The sequence below is a fragment of the Phodopus roborovskii genome, unplaced genomic scaffold, assembly GCF_943737965.1.
Source record: "Phodopus roborovskii unplaced genomic scaffold, PHOROB, whole genome shotgun sequence".
In the NCBI taxonomy this organism is placed as follows: Eukaryota; Metazoa; Chordata; class Mammalia; order Rodentia; family Cricetidae; genus Phodopus; species Phodopus roborovskii.
Genome location: NW_026126409.1, coordinates 4,440,271 through 4,463,869, shown reverse-complemented (window position 1 = coordinate 4,463,869; position 23,599 = coordinate 4,440,271). Strand labels below are relative to the sequence as shown.

At 39.6% G+C, this 23,599-nt stretch overlaps 1 protein-coding gene across 1 annotated transcript in view; it reads right to left on the bottom strand.

Moving 5' to 3' along the window:
• Cpe (carboxypeptidase E) overlaps positions 1-23,599 on the bottom strand; it is a 99,052-nt gene that overhangs the window by 12,514 nt on the left and 62,939 nt on the right. Inside the window, exons 2-4 of the mRNA XM_051181953.1 lie at positions 10,715-10,911; positions 8,626-8,793; positions 1,220-1,337 (exon numbers count right to left, since the gene is read on the bottom strand). Coding sequence (XP_051037910.1) covers positions 1,220-1,337; positions 8,626-8,793; positions 10,715-10,911 — 483 coding nt within the window. The remainder of the gene's footprint in view (positions 1-1,219; positions 1,338-8,625; positions 8,794-10,714; positions 10,912-23,599) is intronic.

Below are 23,599 nucleotides of genomic sequence, written 5' to 3'. Positions count from 1 at the left end.
CAGTAGTTCAAGGCCATTCTTGGCAACACAGGGAGTTCTGGGCCAGCTTGGGCTATCTGAGACCCTGTCTTTAAAAAAAAAAGTAATTTAAAAAAATTCCTCAGCAGTAATTTTACAAGTATTATAAAGTATTGGCATACAGAAATCCAGCATCTAACTTCAGGTGTTTCTAAACTTTCTCTGTTTGTATTATACAATAAAGGAAATTTCTTTTGATATCCTGTACTCTCACTCATATGTTATAACACATACCTGGCTGACAAATTGCCCAGCTAATGACAACCACAGTATATCAAAGTACATCTCACAGTGCTTTCTATTCTGACTTTCTTCAGATCTTCGTTTTTCAGCCCCTAAAGCTCCATCCTGTACAAAGATCTTACTCTTCGGAGTTCTCCAAGAAGGGGTCAAAGCAGGACTTTCTCTCACTTGCTTTGGCTAAGGCTTAACTGAGACACGCTAGAGAAAAGTCACAGCACCACTTCACCTCCCTGACACTAGCAGAAGAGGACTCAGGGGCTGACAGTGAGAGCATGATATACGTCAGGATTCCCACGGCAAATGAAGCAATAGAGGCTGCTCTGCTTATAAGCCATGTTCAACATGAATCTATACAATGTCTACATGTAATCTTTACTGGAGGCAGGACTGACTCTGCAATGGTTCTCAACCTTCCCATGCTGTGACTCTTTAATACAGTTCCTCAAGCTGTGTTTGACCCCCAACAAAATCAAATTATTTGTTTGCTACTTCATAACTGTGATTTTGCTACTGTGGTGAGTTGTAATATGAATATCTGGTATGTAGGATCTGATACAGGACTGTCAAAAGGACTTCCATTTTCTCCCTTCTCTTCTCTAAGAGTTAGTTAAGCTCCTGTTTTTCTTCACCTAAAAAACCAAGTATTATAAGCCAATTTGGCCTCTTACTTCTCTATGCAAGGACCATATTAAAAATCCGGGGACATTTATAAATGGAAGTATTTATATTGGCTGGTTCTCTACTACAGTATGGGACATAGTGACACACACCTGTTATAATGCCAGGGAGGCTGAAGTAGAGGCATTGCAAGTCCAAAGCCATCTCAGACTGTAGAGTAGGATTTTGTTTTAAAGAACAAAACAACAGCAATAAAAAGAATAGTATAGAAATGTCACACTAACTCTTACCCAGAACCTGCAAACCTTAAGCCTCTTAGAGAAGAGAAGGAACTACATACCACTTCTTGTCTCGTCATATGGGTAATTGGCCACCAGGTCTCCTCCGTGCAGATTGGCAGAGAGCACAAAAGGAATGTCCATAATCCAGTGAATGACAGCCTTGGTCTCTGGGGCAAGCTGTGTCAAAGCGTAAGGAGTGCATGAATCAAAATATGATAATTACTGTCATTGGTGACATCACAGAAAAGACACAGGAAAGCCAAAGTACCAGAAACTGCTCATAGGTCAAACATGTTTGAGTTGGTTTCGGAGTGGGTCAAAGTTTATGTGGGAACAACACTCAATACTCCCAGACATATGAAAAATATAAATTGTGTGTAAATTTCCTTAAAAGTTCTACTTTGGGGAAATGTTTTTTTTTTCTTCCCCTCTCTCTTTAGATTTGAAAACAACATATAAATCACATTGGTACTCCTTCCTCTGTCTGCCATGGCCCACACAGCCTTATAATAATCCTTAGCAAATCAAGAAAAGCCTGCTGAACCACAAAACTGTGCTTTCCCTGCTTGGTGGCTCAAACACATGGCAACTGTTATTTCCCTTTATTTCTTACTTTTTCCCAATTCCCTTCAACCATTTCAGACATTGTTTTTATGAAGGAAAAGAGATCAAGTCTCATTGAAAGCTGACCACAAAACAACAGTTTACTTTGGAAGGGGAACCTTAAACTTTAAACAGAAGCAAGTTTCAAGAATTCATGCTGTCTTTTCAATGATTCATGGCCTTTCTTGGAAGTAAATAAAAAGAAGTTCATAACAAAAGAATCTGGAGAAAAACAAAAGCCACTTGATACTTTTGTGTGCTGAGCCCTTAATAGCAAGTAGACATCCTCCAGCCTCTGAGCATTCTGATAAAAAGGAACCGTTTTTTCTGAGATGTGTTCTGTCCTGCTTTTTCTGGACAGAAAAATCTGGCTGTGTCCTGATAGGAGATGCGATTATGTATATATGTTTCTCATACTGGTTAATAATAAAGCACTGTTGGCCAACAGGAAAGGAAGATAGGAGGGACTAGGAGACAAGGAGGAAATAGGAAGTAGTAAGGAGGAGTCAAGATGGAGAATCTGGAGAGAATAGAACCACCAGCCATCTCTCGCTGGTAAGACCACATGGAAATACATAGAAATGGGTTAATAATTAAGACAGAGCTAGCCGGTAAGAAACTAGTAAAGGGCCAACAGAATTATATCTAATACAGAGTCTCGGTGTGTTAATTGGGGCTGGCATGGCAGCCGGACAAGACCAGCGGTGGGAGGAAAAACCGTACACCTTACAGTGTCCTGTGTTATTTCTTTTTATTTCTGTGCTGTCCATGACCAGATCTTGCACACAGCATTTTTGTTGAGCACTGCAGCATCCTTACTGGATATGTAAAAACTCTTCACCATTTTATAGAGCAGAATGCAAAGGCTAAGTAAGCTAAGTAACATGTACATCCAAGTTCATATAGCCAAGATTCCAACCCAGGCTACAAAGTTTAGGGACAGAGTGACTTTAGATTATCAGTTGTTCAGTATTAAACATACTCTGGGTTCCACATAGGCCATTCATACTTGTGAAAAAGTGCAGTTAGCTGGTGTCAAAAGACGTTTATAGAAGACTAATACAATTAGATGCTCCACAACACAGTGGGATAATTCTATCCTACAATTTATTCTGTTCATAAACACTTAGAAGAGAGATAGAGAGCTGGCTCAGAAATCAGGAGCACTTACTGCTCTTCTGGAGAACTTTTGTTTAGCGCTCAGCACCCATCTTGGGCAGTTTACAACCTCCTGTAACTCTAGCTTCAGGGAATCTAACACTCTAGCTTCTGCAGACACTACACGCATGTGACATACACAAAATAACATAATAATAAAATTCTAAAACAATAGAAGAATTAGAAAAATGTTTAAGGATTCTCAATACAAAGAAATAGCAAAGATCTAAGGAGGTAGAAATGCTGATCACCCTCATTGATCCTTACACCTTTGCCTATGTATGGATGAATCATTTTAACCCAAATGCAAAATTATTTGTCAATCAAAACCAAAAAGAATTGTGTACTATTTTTATTATTTGGCTGGTTGATTTTATTGTCTCTACTAATAAATGTGTCATGTAGAAAGTATAGTAAAGACATACAAACTCAAAGGAGAAAATTTAAGTGACTTCATAATTTTGCCTCCTAAACACATGGATTGCTAACATTGTGTGCTCGGAATGTCAACTTGACAAAAGCTAAAGTTCATTTGAGAGAAAGGAACCTTAATATAAGACAATGCCTCCATAAGACCCAATTGTAGGCAAGCCTGTAGAATGTTTTCTTAATTAATGATGGATGGGGGTCCAGCACATTGCAAGTGGTGCCACCCCTAGGCTGAAGGTTCTGGGTTCTATAAGAAAGCAGGCTGAGTAAGCCATAAGGAACAAACCAGTGAGCAGCACTTCTCCATGATCTCTGTATCAGCTCCTGACTCCAGGTTCCTCCCCTGTCCTGACTTCCTTTGATGATAAGGAAGTGTAAGCCAAACAGACCCTTTTCTCTCAAAGCTGCTTTGGTCATGGTGTTTCATCATAGCAACAGTCGCCCTAATAAGGATATACTTCATATAACTCCTTTGAGGTTTTTTTTTTTTTTTTTTGACAATCCATTTATTATTTTATTTTTGAGACAGATTTCACTCAGGCCAAGAACTCACTTTGTTTCTGATAATGACTTTGAACCTCTAATCCTCCTGCCTCTACTCTCAAGTGCTGAGATTACAAGCATGCCAGGTTTGTGCTGGGGATCAAACCCAAGGCTTGCACACACTTGCCAAGTAGTCTATCAACTATACTACACCTAAGTGATATTTTTAAATATGACCACTTAAATGTGTGGGTTTGTCTTACTTGCATACAGGTAACAACGTTTTGTCAATGAATAGTAGAATAGTAGAGTTAAAGGATGAGTATGAGTGGGGCTATTAACTGGAGCATGAACAAGAAGGGACTCACATTCTCCTTCACACATGGAACCTACATGAATTTGTAGAGTATTGTGTAAAGAAATACAATTAAAGAACACATAGCAACATGTGATGGGGATCATTAAAGAACACAGTGCTTGGGCTATTTTTCTTATTTACATCTGCCTTATTCTTTGTTTGTAACAACATATTCATTTTAAAATTTCAAACTTGAAAGAATCTGTTTCTTAACGAGATCAAACATAGTCCAGAACAAACCAACTTTCAAGCAGCTGTTAGATTTTTCCATTAGCTCTCTTATTATATATGTATGATAAATGATATGCATGTTACTGTTTTCAGCAGCAATGGAGTAAATCTCATGATTGGTCAAATTGAAGAGGTCTTCTCTTTGACTTTAACAGGGTCTTTCAGCCTGACTAAATGCTGAGAGTCCTTGGGTACTGCCATTATCTGTCTAACTAATCTACTCTGTGGAGCACCCACAAAAGCAAGAGCCTGAAAAAGTATAGAACTGTATGTGACTTACCTTCAAAACTCCTGTACATGTGTGAGCAAGATGGATCTGTCAGCAAAGGGGAGGGAGCTTGATGCTAAGCATGAGATTTCAATATATCCAAAGAACTCACACACACACATACACACACACGTAAGTAAGTAAGTAAGTATATTTTTTAAAACTTCTGAGCCTTTCCACTTTAAAGACTTTAAGTAGGACCCAAGGACATGTTCTATAATTAGATGACTTTGGCATTTAAACTATGTTAAAGCTGTATTTGTCCAGATTCCTTCACAGTTTCAGCCATTAAAGAAAAGCATAACAGCAATAAATTATCAGATGTATTTTAAGCCCTGCTGTTTTCAAGTGATTCAGGCCACGGTTCACATGCTGAACTCAAGTAATCACAGAGGCAGCCAGGTGGAGAAGCTTGGGGCTGACTGAGAAATGACTTAGAAAATGAACTCTGAGAAGCAGGTGGAGATTTTCATTCCCAGAGTCTGAGAAGAATGAGAAGTATTTGTATCTAGTGGTGTGTCTCACAAAAACATTTGGCAGCATCTGTAGGGCTTCCTAGGGGAATAGGAGGGGTTTTTTCCTGACATCTGACTGTCATGCACACAGCCCAAAGACCCCGAATCTGTAGTCAGAGAACTCTGCATCCTTAAGCCATGATTTCTGACATACCAAACAAAATAACCCCTGGAAATTCAAGTCTTTTTTAAGTGGTAAAGATAAGATACTATGTTGAAAATGAGAACTTGGAAAGGAGGACTGAATAAGACCATTAATCAAGTACTTGTTTGGGTCTAAATGCTGTATCATTCGTAATGCCGTATACTTGTTAGTTACTTTACCGTGCTGTGATGAGACACTGTGACCAAGGCAACTTATAAAAGAATGAGTTTACTTAGGTCTAGATGGTTAGAGTCCATGATCAACATGATGCAGAACACAGCAACAGGTAGGCATGGCACCCAGTGACACTCTTCTCCTACAAGGCTACACCCCCTAATCCCCAAAGGGTTCCACCAGCTGAGGACCATGTATTTAAATACATGAGCTCATTGGGCCCATTCTCATTCAAGCCACTAAAGATTTGCCATTACAAATAAATCTTGCTTATATCTTGGGTAATGAATTAAAGCTGATTTTTTGCACCGTTCTCTTTAATGTAGAAGTGGCATTGGTTTTGTTACTTTTTTTTTAAGTGCAAGCCCTCATTTTAAAAGCACATAGGCATGTCTTTTTTAAGGTTTATTTTTATTTGTAATTATGTGTGCCTGTGGGTATGTGCACATGAGTACAGATTCCTGTGGGAGGCCAGAAGAGGACATCAGATCCCATCAAGCTGGTTTTACAAACAGTTGTGAGCTGCCCAACATGGCACTGGGTACCAAACTCAGGTCCTCTGTAAGAGCAGCACTGACCACTGAGACATTTTCCAAGCCCCAATGGCATTTCTTCATAAGAATGCCTGAAGCAAGAATACACAAACATCATGCCATCCATGCAAGCATGACACAGGTCAACTAGAGAAAGAGGCAGCTATACTGGCTGGAAACTGTCTCACCTGCACCAAATTACCAATTAGACCCCCTGTGAACAAGGGAGTCTCAGAGTTCTCCTGTGATGAGTAACAGGAACTGTTTTCCTCCTTTCTGAGTTAACAGCGACACCTCCACACATGTACTAGCAAAAGTGTGTGGACAATATCAGCGCCCAGCCTCCGGTTTCCTTTTGGTCTTATTCCTTACAGCTTTACATTGGGCTGTTTCTTTCCACCCAACATCACTGCCTCCCAGTTCTTCCTTCTCCTGAAAGCAGTTTTCAGGGGGGAGAAACTACAGAGACATCTGAGATTCAGAAGGAGGGAAGTTTGCCTCTTAACACTAGATGCTGCCAGCATCCTCCTCCATGCATAGCCCTTTTCTCAGACTGGCTCCCCCTGGTGAGCTCAGCCAGTATCCTAAATACAGAATCCTAGTATAGAACTTTGAGCAAAAAGTCTAGAACTCCCTCCTGGGGTCTCCTGCAGTGTCTCTGCACATGATGAATGTCTGTCTCAACTCCAGGGGTTTCTATTAGCTAATTTTTTTTCAGATATGGCAATGGGCAATTCAGTCATGAATCATTGCAGGGAATGGACTGCAGTCTGAAGTCAAAGGGCAAACAACAGTAGAAATAAACAACCGTGGTGTCATCCATACAGCACCATGTAAAAACAGCACCCCCACTGCACCATAGTCACAAAACACAAGGAACATCTCACAGGAGCTGTCTCGTGGAGCAGAAATGACTCCAAGTGAAAGGGATGGTTGGAACTGCAGCCAATATGAAGCAAATGGTACATTCTGAGGGTATGTTGGAGTAGATGGACCATCAGAGCTAGATTAAAGAATAAGTCAGCTGTGGAGTGGGGGGGGTGGGATAGGAGGGTGGGGGAATAGGAGGGTGAGATAGAGGGAGGGAGAGGGAACCGGGATCAATAAGATAAATACATAAATAATAAACAAACAAACAAACAAAAGAATAAGTCAGTCAGCAGCCTCAGGGTCCACAGGGCATTTGAAGGGTCCTGGAGCTATAATGAGATTGTGAGATCCCACTTTCCAAAATCTCAAAGAAAGTCCTAGAGGTAACTGAGGCAACAGGGCTGACACAGCACCACTTGGGGATAGAAGTAGGAGGATTTTAAAGGCAAGGCCAACCTGGGCTATATAGCAAGACCTTATCTTCAAAAACCAAAATAAGTATAAATAAAAACATGGTTACTATAAGGTTGAACTAAGCTAGGGAAGGAGATGGGAATGGATGGGGTCAATGATTTGCTATAATATCTAGTCACTGGAGTATTAGAGCTAATTGCTGGTGAGTGGTGATGTGATGGAAAGTCAAAACTTTGATGATAGGGACAAAGGAAACAAATGCTATTCTTAGGGAAAATACTTGTTTCTGGACCCTAGCTTAGAGTTCTAGGCTACTTGCTTGTTCACTGGGGACCCAGTGGAACAAAAAAAAGAAAAAAGAAAAGAAAAGAAAAGGGAGAAGGAGAAGGAAAAGAAGAAGAAGAAGAAGAAGAAGAAGAAGGAGAAGGAGAAGGAGAAGGAGAAGGAGAAGGAGAAGGAGAAGGAGAAGGAGAAGGAGAAGGAGAAGGAGAAGGAGAAGAAGAAGAAGAAGAAGAAGAAGAAGAAGAAGAAGAAGAAGAAGAAGAAGAAGAAGAAGAAGAAGAAGCATTTCCTGGAGGTCTGCAAGGAATTGGTCGAGATTGGAGGTGTAGACCTGGGGAATCCTACATAGCAGCTACCTGGAACAATTCAGGGAAGGACATACATGCTGGGAAGTAGGTGAACATAATTTGGAACTCAGGGGAAGTGTCCCATCCAAGATAGACAGAGTAGCGAAAGAAACTCGGTGGGTTTGAGGAGCAACAGAACAGGTAGGTGATGTGGAATTTCACCGGTTTAGGAAAAAGGACAAAGATGAAGAGTGTGGAGTGCTGCAAGACTTGGTCAGATGAGGAGAAGGGCTTCCTGGAACCAAGACTTTCAACTGAGTTGTTTCCAGCTGCTCCCCCATCCCCTTCCCTTTCCACACTTCATCCTCAGTCCTCAGGAGCAAGATAACCCCCAGCCTCCAGCCCCTCTAGCCTTCGCCTTCAGAGTCATATGTAACTGTTCCGTTCAAGATTTAAGCCACTTCTATGTTACTCACTGCAATGAAGATACTGGAACATACTTCCCCAGGTTATGGGGCAGACCCTGGGGAAAGCTGAGCATGGGAGACCCCAGGAAAATCCTACATGTGAGACCCCAGGAAAACAGTGTGTGAGACCCCAGGAAAGCCATGTGTGAGACCCCAGGAAAGACATGCGTGTGACACCCCAGGAAAGCAATGTGTGAGTCCCAGGAAAGACGTGCGTGTGAGACCCGAAAAAGCCGCGCACGTGCTACCTTTGCATTTTGATCCACAATTTTCTTCAGATTCTTCAGCAGATGGTTGTTGGGGCCACCTTCTTTCTCATTAACATACACAATCCTATCCAGGTCTGGGAAATTCCGGTTCAGATCTATTCCCTGGGCGTTGCTGCGGCCTACAAACCAATCCTTCAGCTCACCTGGCTACGAAAGACAACAGAAAAGCCATCGTTGCTTATTACTACTCTCAATACCCACTTACGGTCCCCATCATTGCCCTCAAAAGTAATTCACTGGGATCATCTACTACAGGAGCCTCCCACACTGTACACATGAAGGTACCCAACTTAAAATATTTGTTATAAGCATTTTGAAAAGAAGTATTTCAATGAATGCTTTTAAAAAATTAATAATAATTATGCATATGAGATGTTTACTGGATTTCAATAAATGTTGGTGGTGTAATTTTAAAAAGTGGCATACCAGAGAAAGATGCCATATGACAGAGCTTAGGTGGAGAGGTGCTTTACCGGGGGAAAGTGAAGGGGAAATGGGGAGGGGAGACGGAAGACTCTGGGGACAGGAGCAGAAGAGAAGAGAGAGAAGGGGAAGAGACTGAGAAGGGGGAGAGGGGGACAAGGGAGGGGGGAAGTGAGCCGGGCCTCATTGAAAGGGAAAGAGTGAATGTGCACAGATGGTGCTCTTAATGGTTGCAGCTACGGGCATATGCTGTAAGAACCCCAAGGAGGCCAGTACAGATTCATGAATACTAAAAGTTGGTACAAACTCGTTGATCATAGGTAACCTTTTTAAAACCACACCACCAACACTTAGAATTAAGTAAAATTCCTCAGAAGTCACAGCAGACTGACTTTTTTAAATATACTAAATACTAAATAATACTAAGAATGTAAGATGATTTGGACATGAGTCTCTTGGGTGTTGATAACATGTATGCCTCTTACAGGTTTTATTTTTTTTTTTAACAATATGCAATCTGTTTCAAGATCTAGAACAAAACCAAAAGATTCTAAATGTCTTTACCATAAAATAAATGATCATCGTGAGAGGAGATAGATATGTTTATAATGCTTAATTGTTATACAATCAGTCTCAAAATTTTATACCATAAACAGAATATACAACTACAATGTCCCCAATCTTCTCCAATCAAAATGGAAGCACACATATACTCTCTTACAAAGCCAGTAGTGCCAGGTATAGTGGTTTATGCCTTTAATCCCAGCATTCAGGAGGCAGACACAGGAGAATCTCTGTGAGTTCAAGAACAGCCTGATCTACATAGCAAGTTCCAGGCTACCTGGGCTACATAGTGAGACCCTGTCTCAAAAAGAAAGCCATTATTTTTTATCCCGACACTTAAAATGTATAAAATTATTTTTATTGTAAACACAGGTAACCTGCTTTGTTTGGTTTCCTTTACTGATCTTTCATAAAACTATCAATAAAACCTCTGAAAACATTGATCTAATCGCAAGTCATTCTTCCTTCATTCCACCAGAGAGCGCTATGACACCAATTCACCCAGCTACAGGCACAGCCTTAGACATTGCTTACTGTGGTTCTCAGCCTTCCTAATGCTGTGAGGCTTTAGCACAGTTCTCGTGCTGCAGTGTGCCCCCAACCATAGAAGTATATTTAGTACTACTTCATAACTATAGTTTTTCTACTACCATGAATCATAATGTAAATATCTGTGTTTTCAAATGGTCGTAGGCGACCGCCATGAAACGTTCAGTCAACCTCAAAGGGGTTACGACCCACAGATTGAGAACAGCTGTTTTAGAAGCAAATTTGCCTACTCACAACTATGAATGAATCAGTGTCATTTATTTAACAGTCCAGCAAAACATTATTATTATTATTATTATTATTATTATTATTATTATTACATTAACTTATTTACAAAATGCCTCAACAAAGCTTTTGCTGAAGAAAGGTGTCCTTTACAGGGCTAACTTTTCTTAGCAACAAGTTGGATTATGTCTCGCTCATACTCTCTGCTGTTTCTATGCTTTATGATGGAGTTGTGAATAGACAAGTACACATGTACTTCATCAGAAAGATGAAGAAGGCAGGTCGCATCCACCCGACGGGCACTCACCTGAGATGCTGCCTTCTCAAAGCCATCAGGGTTCAAGGAGGGCATGATATGAATTCGGGTACTGTGGATCAGGTTGACAATGGTTTCATTCCCTTTCTGGTACTCATTACACAGGTACTGGGCCAAGAAAATGAGCAGTTCTCGTCCTACTGCCTCATTACCATGCATGTTCCCAATGTATTTAAATTCAGGTTCACCTTAAAAAAAATAGAAAGTAAGAGATATTTCCAATCTCAACAAAAGGAAGGCAGACAACACACATGCTGTGTCGGTTGACCTTTATCAACTTGACACAAACCTAGTCACATCTGGGAGGAGGGAATCTCAATGGGGAAACTGCTTCTGTAAGATTGAACGATCAGCAAATCTGTAGGACATTTTCTTGATTAAGGATGGATGTAGGAGGTCCCAGCTCACTGATGTGCCACCTGGGAACTTGGTATTCAATGGTACAAGAAAAAAGCCATGGAGCCCAAGCCAGTAAGTAGTACATCTCCAGGGCCTCTGCCTTAGTTCCTGCCTCCATAGTACTGCCTTGAGTTCTTGCCTTGACTTCCTTTGACAATGAACCGTAATGATAAAGTATCAGCCAAATAATGCACACACACACACACACACACACACACACACTTCTTTTGGCCATGATTTTTATCACACCAATAGAAAAGAAAGTAAGATGATAGCATAAAACATATATCATGTATCTATTAATTTGTCATGAATAACCCTCTAGAAAGGACATCTCAGGAATCTGCCTGGGGTGTTAGAGCTAGCCAAACATCCTATGGCTCCATCCTTCTAGTCCCCTCTCTCTGCTGACCACCTTCTAAAAAATTGTGTTCATACATAGTTCCCATGTGAAATCCTGACATCCAGTGTGACTGCATTAGGAAACAAGATCATCCAGGATGTAATTAAGGTTCAATGGAGTCCCGAGATTCTTGCTGAATTAGACCTGTTGTCATTACAGGACATACAATTCTAGGACTTTCTCTTCTCACCAAGGAGAGACCCTGTGAGGGCACAGTAAGGAGGTATCTATCTGCCTGTATGCCAGGAAGAGAGTCCCAACCACAAACCAATTCTGCCACACCTTGATCTTAGGTTTCTAGCCTCCAAAACCTGGGGAGGGAGTGATCTCTACTGCACAAGCCACAGGTGAAATCTTTGTGATGGCAGGTCAACCAGGCCCAAATACTACTACTGATAAGATATTCTGTGCCATAGTAGGCTATGCACCATTCTTTGTTTTCTTGCATAACCCTCACCAAATATCTTAAAGATAAATATTGTTACTCATCTCCTATATACATGTGGACGAACTGAAATCCACACTACTCAAGACACCTGACCATACCTATAGAACCCATGAGACCAGAATTCAAATCCTGGCCTTCTGCACTAGCTAAAAGTCTATACTCTTTCTTTCCCTGAGTCATAAAGATTAAAAGGACACAATGTGTGGGGTCAAACCCAGATACCAGTTTGTTCTGGCTGACCTTCTGTAAGTCATTTCAGCCCTTTCTTTCTCTGCACCCCCGTCTTAATAATAGAAGGAACAGAGGATTGTACCTCAGAGAGGAGAGAACAGAGAGGAGAGAAGAGGAGAGGAGAGGAGAGATAATGGCTGCAAATTCTTAGACCTTATCTGGAAATAGCAACTGCTGTGAGTTTGCCGCATTCATTCCTACCCACATTACTGTTATATTATCTTGTCACAGTGAGATGCTTTACATAACCCAATACATTCTTTATAAGTAATTTCCCAGCATAATATGGGAAACAGGTATTTCTATTATCATGATAGCACAAATGAAGCCAAAAGAAGGAAAGTATTGTTAAAAGCCTGTGAAATGGAAATGCAATTGCCCATTTCCACTCTTACCGATTGCATTCTGGCAGGAGTCATGATGTTGCGGAACATGACAGCCAAGTATTCTTCCCTAATCCTGCCCATCATCTGCCTCAATAACTGCAGTGGGAGGGATGTCCCTGCTTATAAAACCATGAGGGCTGCTCCTCTGGATATTCAAAGAGACCTCACAACCCCCCCCCCCATTACTAAAAAATTCTTTGACTAAGGTTTCACTCCATCTTATGGCAGTGACTCCTCACCATGCAAGCCTGCTCCTGTGTGTCCTTATGTATTCTCCTCCTGGATTTATGCTAATCTTAATCTAAGGATCATGTAGGAAATGGGTCAGTGCTATTTATATCCAAATAATTTTGTTTTCTTTTGAGAAAGAGTCCATAAATTAACTACCTGCTAGGGCCTAGCCCAGAGGAGAGATAAGAAGGATCTGAGATGTTCCCTTTGCTTCTTCCCTTAAATCACAGCCAGCTGTTTTCCTTTCTGTGAAAAGTATATACTTGCTACCTTGCTGGGTGAAGCATCTGCACTTGGCACGTTCGTTCCTTTACTGTATGTAACACATGGTTGGGGCACAGAAGAAACTGCTGAAGGGAGAAGGGAAAACAAAAAGAACAGAGATAAGAGAATGCAGAGAGGTGAGAGGGGAGGAGAAAGCAAAATGAAAGGAGAGGCGAAAGAATGGAGATCAGAAAGTAGGAAGAGAGGGAGAAAGAAGATGGAGAAGAGATGGAGAGATGACATAATAGAGACCAGGATGGTTTAGAGAGGAGAGAGGGTGGAGAGAGATGAGAAATGGAATTGAGCACCATGTGAAAATGGGGAGAAGTGAGAGGGTAGGGAGAGGATGGAGAAAGAGGAAAGGAAGAGAAGCCATCTCACACAGCTGTGTGAGAAGACAGTGGGCGGAACCCGGTCCTCACCCTAGCACAGTCTGAAGCTTCACTTCACTGGGAAGTGTGAGCAAAGAGGGTGGGCTATGGCTATACTTAAAGTTTTAAATTAATTCCATGGGTTTTAGTTCTTAATCACTTAAAGGAGAAATATTAGATTCACATCACTTAGCCAAAATGGCCCCATCTGCTCCAGCTGGGCAGTTTATTTTGCATTTGAACACAAATGTTTTAGTATAGTGCACATCCTCTTTAGTTCTGCTGTGGGTGTCGCTATTCCCTGTTCCATACTTGCTTGCAACTCCTGACTTCTTGGTCAAAAAGAATTGCACTATGGTTTCTGGTTTTCACCTCTGCAGGAGATTCCTGTCAGAGCCATTCTTCCTCTAGGTGCCTATTGTACTTGTGAGTAGATAAAAACCAAGCTTTGGGTGAACATGAGGCAATGTATGCCATGGAGATGAAGATACTGCACAAGAAAAGGAAAGTTACCCCTGACCCAGAGACAAACTGGACCATTACACAATGAACTGCACCAGAATATGAAAAGCTGAATTCTTTCCAGCATGCTGACACAACTTATAAGATGGCGATGAGCCACAATGCTTAAATATAACATTCACCATATAGCCTATAAATTTCCTCATTGAAGAGACTACAGGGGACCCACAAGCAAATAAAATGGCAAATAAAAAGTTTCTACATTCAAGGATTGTAGGTGTTGAGGACACAGCTGTACGCATGAACTATGTCAGAGGCAAAGCAATGATAAAGGAATGTTGCATACACCATGGCCCTGCTTCAAGATTCTAAACCACACACTTCCTCCCAACTCTGTGGCTGCCTCCCAGCTCAGGTCCCACCTAAAGCCAGAATGAATCTTTTTGTTAAGAAATAACTTTATGTTATTATTTGTGTGTGTGTGTGTGTGTGTGTGTGTGTGTGTGTGTGTGTGTGTGTGTGTGTAATGTCCAGGGGCCACAACAAATGTGTGGAGGTCAAAGGACAACTATTTGGAGTCAGCTCTCTCCTTTCAGCTTTACTTGGTTTCAAGGACCGAACTCAGCTCACCAAGTTCGGGTAGCAAGTGGGTCATCTTGCTGGACTCAGATTATCTTTTAAAATTACAACTCTTTTTAAAAAATCAATAACTACCCATTTTCTCCTAGTGTACACACAGAGAATTTCTCTATATAGCCTAGCATTGACTACCTCATCAGTCCCTGAGGCATTATCCTTTCTCTTTCAGCCATACCTTCTGTTGCCAAAGTGCTGTTGCCTGGAATGTTCAATTTAACACATAAGTATCCTTTTTTGTCTTCACAGCCTTCTAACCACAAATAACTATCAACTGATACAAATAGCAATGCCTTGGCATTGTAATATCTCAATTTAAAATTATTCATAAATCACTGGGATTTGATTCCCCCCCCCCCACATACAAACACACATTAAGTCTTTGAGTTCTATTAGAGGTGAAATGGTATATCTACTTTAGCTCATTACCCTGTCAGCCATACTGAGTCCAGAGCATGATGAATGGCAGTCCAGGGAAATTTTGAATAAGTGTAAGTTAAATGCCTTGCTTTAAAGCCCCATCTTCCCACACAGAAGAGAGTAAGTGAAAAACTGAAGGGAACTTGAGCATCATCAAGGAAGACTGGAATTCTAGAATACCCCATGCCAAATACCCAGGTTTGTTGTCCTATCCAACATCCCCAAACAGGAATGGAAATTGCACTTGGTGAGAGTGGAGGCAGCTGGTTTCCTAAGAAAGAGATTAATCTCCATGGTCACCACAGAACCTTGCCAGGCAGGAGCTCCTTAATCTTTATTTCTGTTGGAGAAGCTAAGCAAAGGATTCTGAAGAAACTGCCCTCAGAACCCTTAATCCTGAGATAGATATTCAGTTGACAGCTTTGGAGTGGGGATGAATGGTCATCTCAGTGCCAGTATGTCTTCAGCTTATCTAGGAGTGAGGAAAGTACAGCTTTCACCAGTGCTTAATTTTCTTTTCTGCTGTGAGGACAGGTGGTCGCATTTGTCTTCCTGTCCACAGTGTATACAAAGAAGAACTCCTGGTTCTCCAGGGCTGAAGCTACCAGGTGCGTCACTGTGTATGGATGTAATTGGTGTTGCACACACAGCCATAGAGGCTCACTTATCTCTCTCCTAGCAACAAGAAAGCAAATGGCATCATGAAGCACAATTCTCCAAACACCTTATATTCACCTGCTTTTCCTCAAACACTATCAAATTCATTTTCATCTTTACATAACCAATCCCAAGCTCCACCTTTGACGATTGAAGATTAACACAAGTGCAGATGCATTGCACAGGGAGTTATCAGAAATCACTCCTCCCCTGCTCCTTCATTTTCCACACAGTTTTTGGGGGGACAGTTTGTTTGGTTTGGTTTGGTTTGGTTTGGTTTTTAAGTTGTCAGTATTGGAGTTACTTCACAAATGTCCTCAATCAAGAGGTTGGTTGTTAAAAGGCAGTCATCGACAGAAACCTATGTAATTAATATATGGTTGGATCAAGTTTTTTTTTTTTTTTTTTTTTTTTTTTTTTGTCATCTGTAGTATGGAATAGCTAAACTGCCTGACTGGATTTGCATTCTCATTAACACAAGACAACAGCATTTTCTTAATTTTAAAAATAAAGTTTTGGGGTTTTGTTTGGTTGGGGTTTTTTTTTGTTGTTGTTGTTGTCATTGTTGTTGTTTGCTTGTTTGTTTTTAGATAGAGTCTTGCTAAGTACCCCAAGCTGTCCCCACACTCAGATGCTCCTGCCTCAGCACTTGAATTTTAACAGACAGATGTTATCACACCTGGCAAGAGCCACAGTTTTAATAAAGGCAGAATGATTTCCTAAATCCCAAACCAGAGCAGCAAATGATGTTAAGCCTATCCTTATTATTCTTAATTTGCTGAGGTATATATTAGTATTACTTGAAATATTTCAAAAACCACAATAAATAGAGTTTTATTGCCACAGAGTAAAATGTTAATATTTTACACCTAACAAACACACCCACTAGCCTTAACCTGTAGATACTGTTTGAAGCAGGAGGCAAGCTAACAATGTTGTCAGGTATAGAAGACATACTGTAAAATGATCTCTGAGACTTTAAAGCAGAAGCTGGGAAGCCCAGGGGCCAGTCTAAAAGAAATAGTCAAATGGGAACCATCAAGACAACTCATCTGGTAAAGGTGCTTGCAGCCAAGCATCAGGATCTACACACACACAATAAATAATTTTTTTTTTTGGTGAGTGACTGAATTTTAATTTATTTGCAGCATAAGGTTGTGTGCAGCCTAAGCAAGTGCTCTGTCACAGAGCTACACCCGCAGCTCCAAATAAATTACTGATGTGATCAATTTGATTTGGACTTAATGCCAAAACGTGTGAAGTTACTTTAAAAAAAAAAAAGAAACAATTTCACAAGGCAAACTTTTTAATATAAATTTCCAGAGCTGGACATAATTAACAATCAAATTTGTTTCAAGATGATAACAACCATCCACCAACGATTCTTAGGTAAAATGGTTTGATGTATCAAAAGGACATGTTTTCTCTCAAAATGATTTTTCCTCAATGTGTATCCTAGGAAAAGAATTATTTAGAAATGCAGGTTATTTGGGCCCATTCAGTCTGATCATAACAGCTGGAGCTAGAAGCCTGGAATCTGCATTATTACTTTTTTTTTTTTTTAAACAAGGTCCTTCCTGGAAATAAATAAAATTTTATATAAAACTGTTTTAAAGAAATGGACAACTAAAAAGATATTATTACCTACTATAGTTTTCACAAAAAAAAAAAAAAAAAAAAAAGGGAAAGGGAAGGAAGGAAGAAGAAAGAAAGGTTAATTCAGCCCTTCTCTTAGAAATGTCACGCAGATTAACTAGCCATTGTGCACAGTGCCAAATAGAGAGCTTGAAGAACCACAGCACAGGGAAAATTAATGTGAAAGTAGAAAGTAAATTGTGAAATTCTACACCAATGCACTATCTTTGTTTAGAAAAAATAGAGGCTAAAGGGAAGACAAGTTTGAGTTATAGTAGTTGAATTATCCCATGATTCACCCTGAAAATAGATGAAACACTCACCAAGATGAATCTATTCATCCACCAACATTTATTAAAAACATATCCCTGTTTGTATGGGCTATACACTCCCCACTTAGTCACAGAGGGAGGCTGGCTCTAGAACACTCCAAAGCTCAAGGCCCTCAGGCATAATTCATAGTATTTAAATGTTAACCTGCCCACTTTCTCCTCCATACTTCATATCATTGCCTGGACTACATATAATATGTACCGCAGAGCAAACACCATGAATATGCAAATAACTACTTGTGGAGTGCTGCTTAAGAGACAATGACCAGAAAAAAAATGTCTGTACGTATTCAGTACATGTGAATTTTTAAAATATTTTTGAGAGGAGTAGAGAGATGGCTCCCTGGACATTGGTAAACACCTGACATACACACAGAGAGACACATACACATAATTAAAGATAATAAATAAATCTTTAAAAAAACTTGGGGTGGTGTTGTTACATGCCTTTAATCCCAGCACTTAGTAGGCATGGCAGGCAGATCTTTGTGGATTTGAAAACAGGCTGGTCTACAGAGTGAATTCTGGAACAAACAGAGCTATACAGAGGAGCTATCTCAAAAAACCAACAACAATAATGAATACAATTTAAACATAAGATTATAATACAGAGTTGACTGGATATGCAAATGCAGAACACATAACCACAGCATGCTGATTGTGTGTATGTGCATGTACATGTGTGCATTTAAGCCACTACTAGGTTACTCTTAGAACTGGCCCCTCTCCCTGGTAAGATAAGACCGTGTGGAAATAACAAAATTAATAGAAATGGGCTAATATTTAAGACCGAGCTAGCCAATAAGAAATACTAGTAACTGGCCAACAGCATTATACCAAATATAGCGCCTCTGTATGTTACTTGGGGCTGGTGCAGCAGTGGACCAGGGCAGCAGAAAACATAGTCATAACAAAATGGCATTGGCAACGGGTTAATAAGAACTTCCACTTAAAACTTAACAAAAGCTTAAAAGAGGGATTTGGAAACAAAAGAGCAGAGACTTCTTAGGAACAGCATTTTTCTCGGTTGGACTCTGTTTTGCTAGATACAAGCATAAATTTGTGCAGCTCCTTTAAGGGAGGTGCCTTGACTCAGCATAACAGCAAAAAACCGCACAGTTTTTAAAGAATGCTGCTAACGACATAATGGTGTACATTAGAGCTGGCAATGTCAATGACCACATCTCTAAGCCAGCAACATGCTGCAACATAGACCAAGGTAGTGAACACAGCTCTCAGTTCTGGTGGTAAATGTATCTACCACCATCTTTGATAGACTGTGGCTAATACAGCTATGGCTTTCATTTTAGCAATGTTGTTTACCAGATAAAAGACTCATGGCCAGAAAAAAATAAAGATTTACAGTAAAGACAGATTCCGATTAAGAAAACCTCTAAAGGTTTACAATGTGTTCTAAAATATACATAGGCTTGGGAGAGAAAAAGAAAGAGGATACAATGGTTTAAAAAGGAATAATAAAAAGACAGAGAGTAGCTGAGGCATTATTGGCACACACCTTTAATTCCAGCACTCGGGAGACAGAGGCAAGCAGATCTCTGTGATTTCAAAGTAAACCTGGCATACAGAGCTAATTCCAGGACAGATAAAAGTTACACAAATAAACCCTGTCTCAAAAAATGAAAAAAATAGAAGTAGAAGAAATAGAGTAATAAAAAAGCCACATAAAGATGGAAAGCACAAAAATAATCTGGATACTGTATGCTATTATATTGTCTTTAAATTGTTTGACTGATGAGGAAATAGCAACAACTGTTAAAACAAATGCTACTAGATTATTCCAATTTATATATTTTAAAAATGCTTTGACTCCACAATTTAAGTCCAAGGACAGGTTACTGGGGAAAAAGATTTCTATTTTTGTTTTCACAGAAAAATGAAAAGCTGTGGATTCCTTCCAGACTAACAAGGTTTGATCAAGCAAGACCGCCTGAAACAGTGTTCCAGATGATCCTACATTCAAAACAGCTGGGACAAGACAGGCTTGCAGACCACTTAGGCCAGGATATCTTCATCTTCTTAGGATCCCCATGACAATGCCCCTCTACCAGCAGGAAGCAGTTTGGAAAGAACAACACCAAAATTCCAAAATATTGTCTATAAATGTTTGTTTTCATTTAAATGGGGTTGGTTTAAATGGTAATGACCACAACCAATCTCTTTAAAGGTAAAAAGGGGATAATGGTATAGATATGAATGCTATGTTTTGAAATGGATTTTCATTTATTGATGTAAATTTAAGGTCAATTTTCTAATAAGTATATTTCTTCTCTTGTTTAGGTATTGTGTTTATGTAGCTTATTTAGAAATGTATAAGCTGATCCTACATTCAAAACAGCTGGACAAAACAGCCCTACAGACTACAGCCAGGATATCTGAATCTTCTTCGAATCCCCCAAGACAGCGCCCCTTACCAGCAGGAAGTAGTTTGGAAAGAACGACACCCAAATTCCCAAATATTGTGTATAAATGTTTGTTTTCATTTAATTGGACTGTTATATAAAATTAAATAAAATAGAAAAAAAGAAATTTAATGTATAATTTAGTAGATTTTAGTTATATATGATAGTCAAAACTTATAGTTAAGTTAGGATTTCTAGATATACAGATATATATATATATATATATATATATATATATGAGATGAATAAATATTCTTCAAACCTTTCAAAGACCTACAGAATATGGCATTTAAAATTGTTTAGGGTTTCTCTTAACAGTGAGACATAACTGCTCCTGGCAGCACCACCTGCCTCAGAAAGGAGGATAGACATAGAAGAAACACGTTATGAAGCTTGCTTTCAATATGGCAAGACTAGCTATTTGGGCAAGATACTGCTCTTGTCTGGACTGTTTGACTTTATGCTGTATAAAATGGACATGCAGAACCCACAGGAAAGTGACTGCTGATACAATATGGATATTGCTACAGGGTTCCTGCTTCATGGAAGAGTCTGCCAGACATTCTTCAGGACACAGATAAAAGTAACTGACAAACTGCCAACACAGGTGACAGTTTGTAATTTCCTGCTTTTCTGAGAAGTCTGCCAGACACACTATGGCCTATGGGCTGAAGATGGAACATTACAGAAGAGCTTCAGATGAATGACCAGGCAAGTTGTCTCTTATCATTTCTAGAGTCCTTCTGTGGTCTTTGAAGCAGTTGAAGACAGATAGTTATGGTTATAGTTTTCCTTAGTTAGGATTAAAGATAAATTACATATAGGATTTTAGACTCACAAAGATAGGATAGATGACAAAATATTTTCTTTAAATGTTAATCAACTAAATATTGTTAACTGTGGTTCTTATTTGATAACTGTTTTTGTTATCTATTTTACTATGTTATAATTAAAACCCTTCTTTCTACTTTAGATAGAAAAGAGATGATGGGAGATGTCATTCTGTAAATATGTTTCTCTTATTGGTTAATGAATAAAGCACTGTTGGCCAATAGGAAAGCAAGATAGGCGGGACTAGGAGACAAGGAGAATTCAGGAAGTAGTAGGGAGGAGTTCAAGATGGAGGACGAACATAGCAGAATGCCGGCCTCTCTCTCTGGTAAGATAAGACCACGTGGAAATACTTAAATTAATAGAAATGGGTTAGTATTTAAGACAGAGCTAGCCAATAAGAAACACTAATAAGTGGCCAACAGCATTATATCAAATATAGCCTCTCTGTGTGTTATTTTGGACTGCCACGGTGGTGGAACCAAGCCGGCAGAAAAAAACTGCTCATAACAAAGCTGTCTCAAAAAACCAACAATAATGAATACAATTTAAATATAAGATTATAATACATCGTTGACTGGACATGCAAATGTAGAACACATGACCATGTATGGTGACTGTGTGTATGTGCATACATGTGTGTATTTAAGCCACTACTAGGTTACTCTTAGAACTGGTGATAATTTCAAAGTAGATATCCCCAATACACAGTACACGTATTTCACTAAATATACTGCTAAACAGCACCAGTCCATAAATAAAATGTCATTTCTCAAGGACACTACAATAAAACAATAGCTTTGAGAAATGGGCAAAGGCTGTGAAAGCCACGCAATTATCAAGTCAATCTGAATCACCAACTGCTTGCAGGTGCTGGAACACCTGTGGAACAGATGGACCCTTTAATCAATGAGCTTCTCCCCGGAGGTAAGTCTGGAGTAAGCACATTAGTGCCACAAATTGCTTCCATTTATTAGACCATCTATATACTTACAGTTATAAATCATCCTAGCAGGAGCGAAACCCTGAGAGTTAGTTTACTAGAACGTCAATAAAGACGTCATTAATCGGCTTGTGGTTTAGTACAGTGTTCATAGGCTTTAAAAAAAAAAACTGAGCATAATTCTGAAGGAAATTCAAAATCCCAAGAGTCAGATAAACAATAAAAGAAGTGAATTAACTCACAAAAATAGATCCATCTTCTATGCAATAAATGATGGAAAAATAAACAAGGAAATGGAATTTTTAAAATGCTAAAAAAAAAAAAATACAAGAAGTTACAGACCTAGAAAGCATTATAGGCTGCCCCTTTGTTCCTTACATCCTTTAAAACCATATTGAAAAGAACAACTCAATTCATTCAAAATCTTAAAGTGAGATTTTTAGTCTGATTTTTTTTTAATGGCTGGTGAAACTAGGATACATTGCACAATTATTTTTTTATCAGATATGGATTGTTTCTTTTAAAATTTAGTTGATATTTCCAATTAAGTGTACATGAGGGCTTTTGTGCCTTGTCAGGGTGGGTGGGCCCATGGGACTGCAAGTGCCCTTAAAATCCAGAAGAGGACACTGGATCTGACCTACTGAACCTGGAGATAATTGCGTTTCTGAACTACCCAACGAGGGTGCAAGAGAAAGGAATCCAAATTCTCTGAAAATGCAGTATTTCCTACTAACCACTGAGCCATCTCACCAGCCCCAGGATGGTTTTTGAAAACATTAATTATGAACAGAGATCGGGGCACACACCCTTAGTCCCAGCACTTGGAAGGCAGAGGCAAGCAGATCTTTGTGAGTTTGAGACCAGCCTGGTCTACTGAATAAGTTCCAGGACAGCTAGGGCTACACAGTCAAACCATGTCTTGAAAAAAAAAAAGGAAGGAAGGAAGAAAAGAAGGAAATGGGAAATGTTATTTATGTATTAGATATTAATATTACTTTCTAACTCTCTTATATATGACATCTAGAATCTAGGATGCTCTGGTTGCATCCTCATTGATCAAAGGGGGCTGATAAAAACAACAGATAATCCCCTCCTCTTCAAAAACTCATAAAATGAGCTCAACATTTCCAATACTATGAGAAATTACCTCAGTCTTCTCAAAGGAAACCATTTGGCATCTTCAGAAAAGATGATGGAGACTCACTGCACATCCATACACAGTAGTGTGCTAGTACATGTTTAACAATCAACCCTAATTTGTAACATTGCCTGGTTGTATTATGTGTTTCCATCCCAGCCAACTTGTAACTGCCAACATGAGGTCCTTACACTGAAAAAAACTAAAAGCAAGAAAGAAAAGTAAACTAGACTCTCACAGACCAGTACAAGTAAACTCTATTACACCACTGCATACACAGAATAATAATTTGGGATAAATAGCTTCCAAGTTTTCTATATTGGTTCTTCACCAAAGAAAATAGAAGCCTAAGAAATCTTAGAAATGTCAAACATACTATGAGAAATATAAACAGACTAGCCTCTTCCCTTAGTCTTTTATGTTTTATTCTGTTGTAATTTAAAATGTGGCTTGAGAGAGAAAGATGCCATGCTAACAGAGCTCACATGGAGGGGTTCTTTATTAAGTGATTGGGGAAAAGGGAAGGGATGGGGGAGACCAGCCTCTTGAGGAGTAACAGAAGAGAAAAGAGAGGCAGGCAGAGAAGGAGAGAGAGGGAGAGAGAGATTGGAGGTGGGCAGGGTCCCTTTAAAAAGCAAGGTAGTGAATGTCCACAGGTGGTGCTCT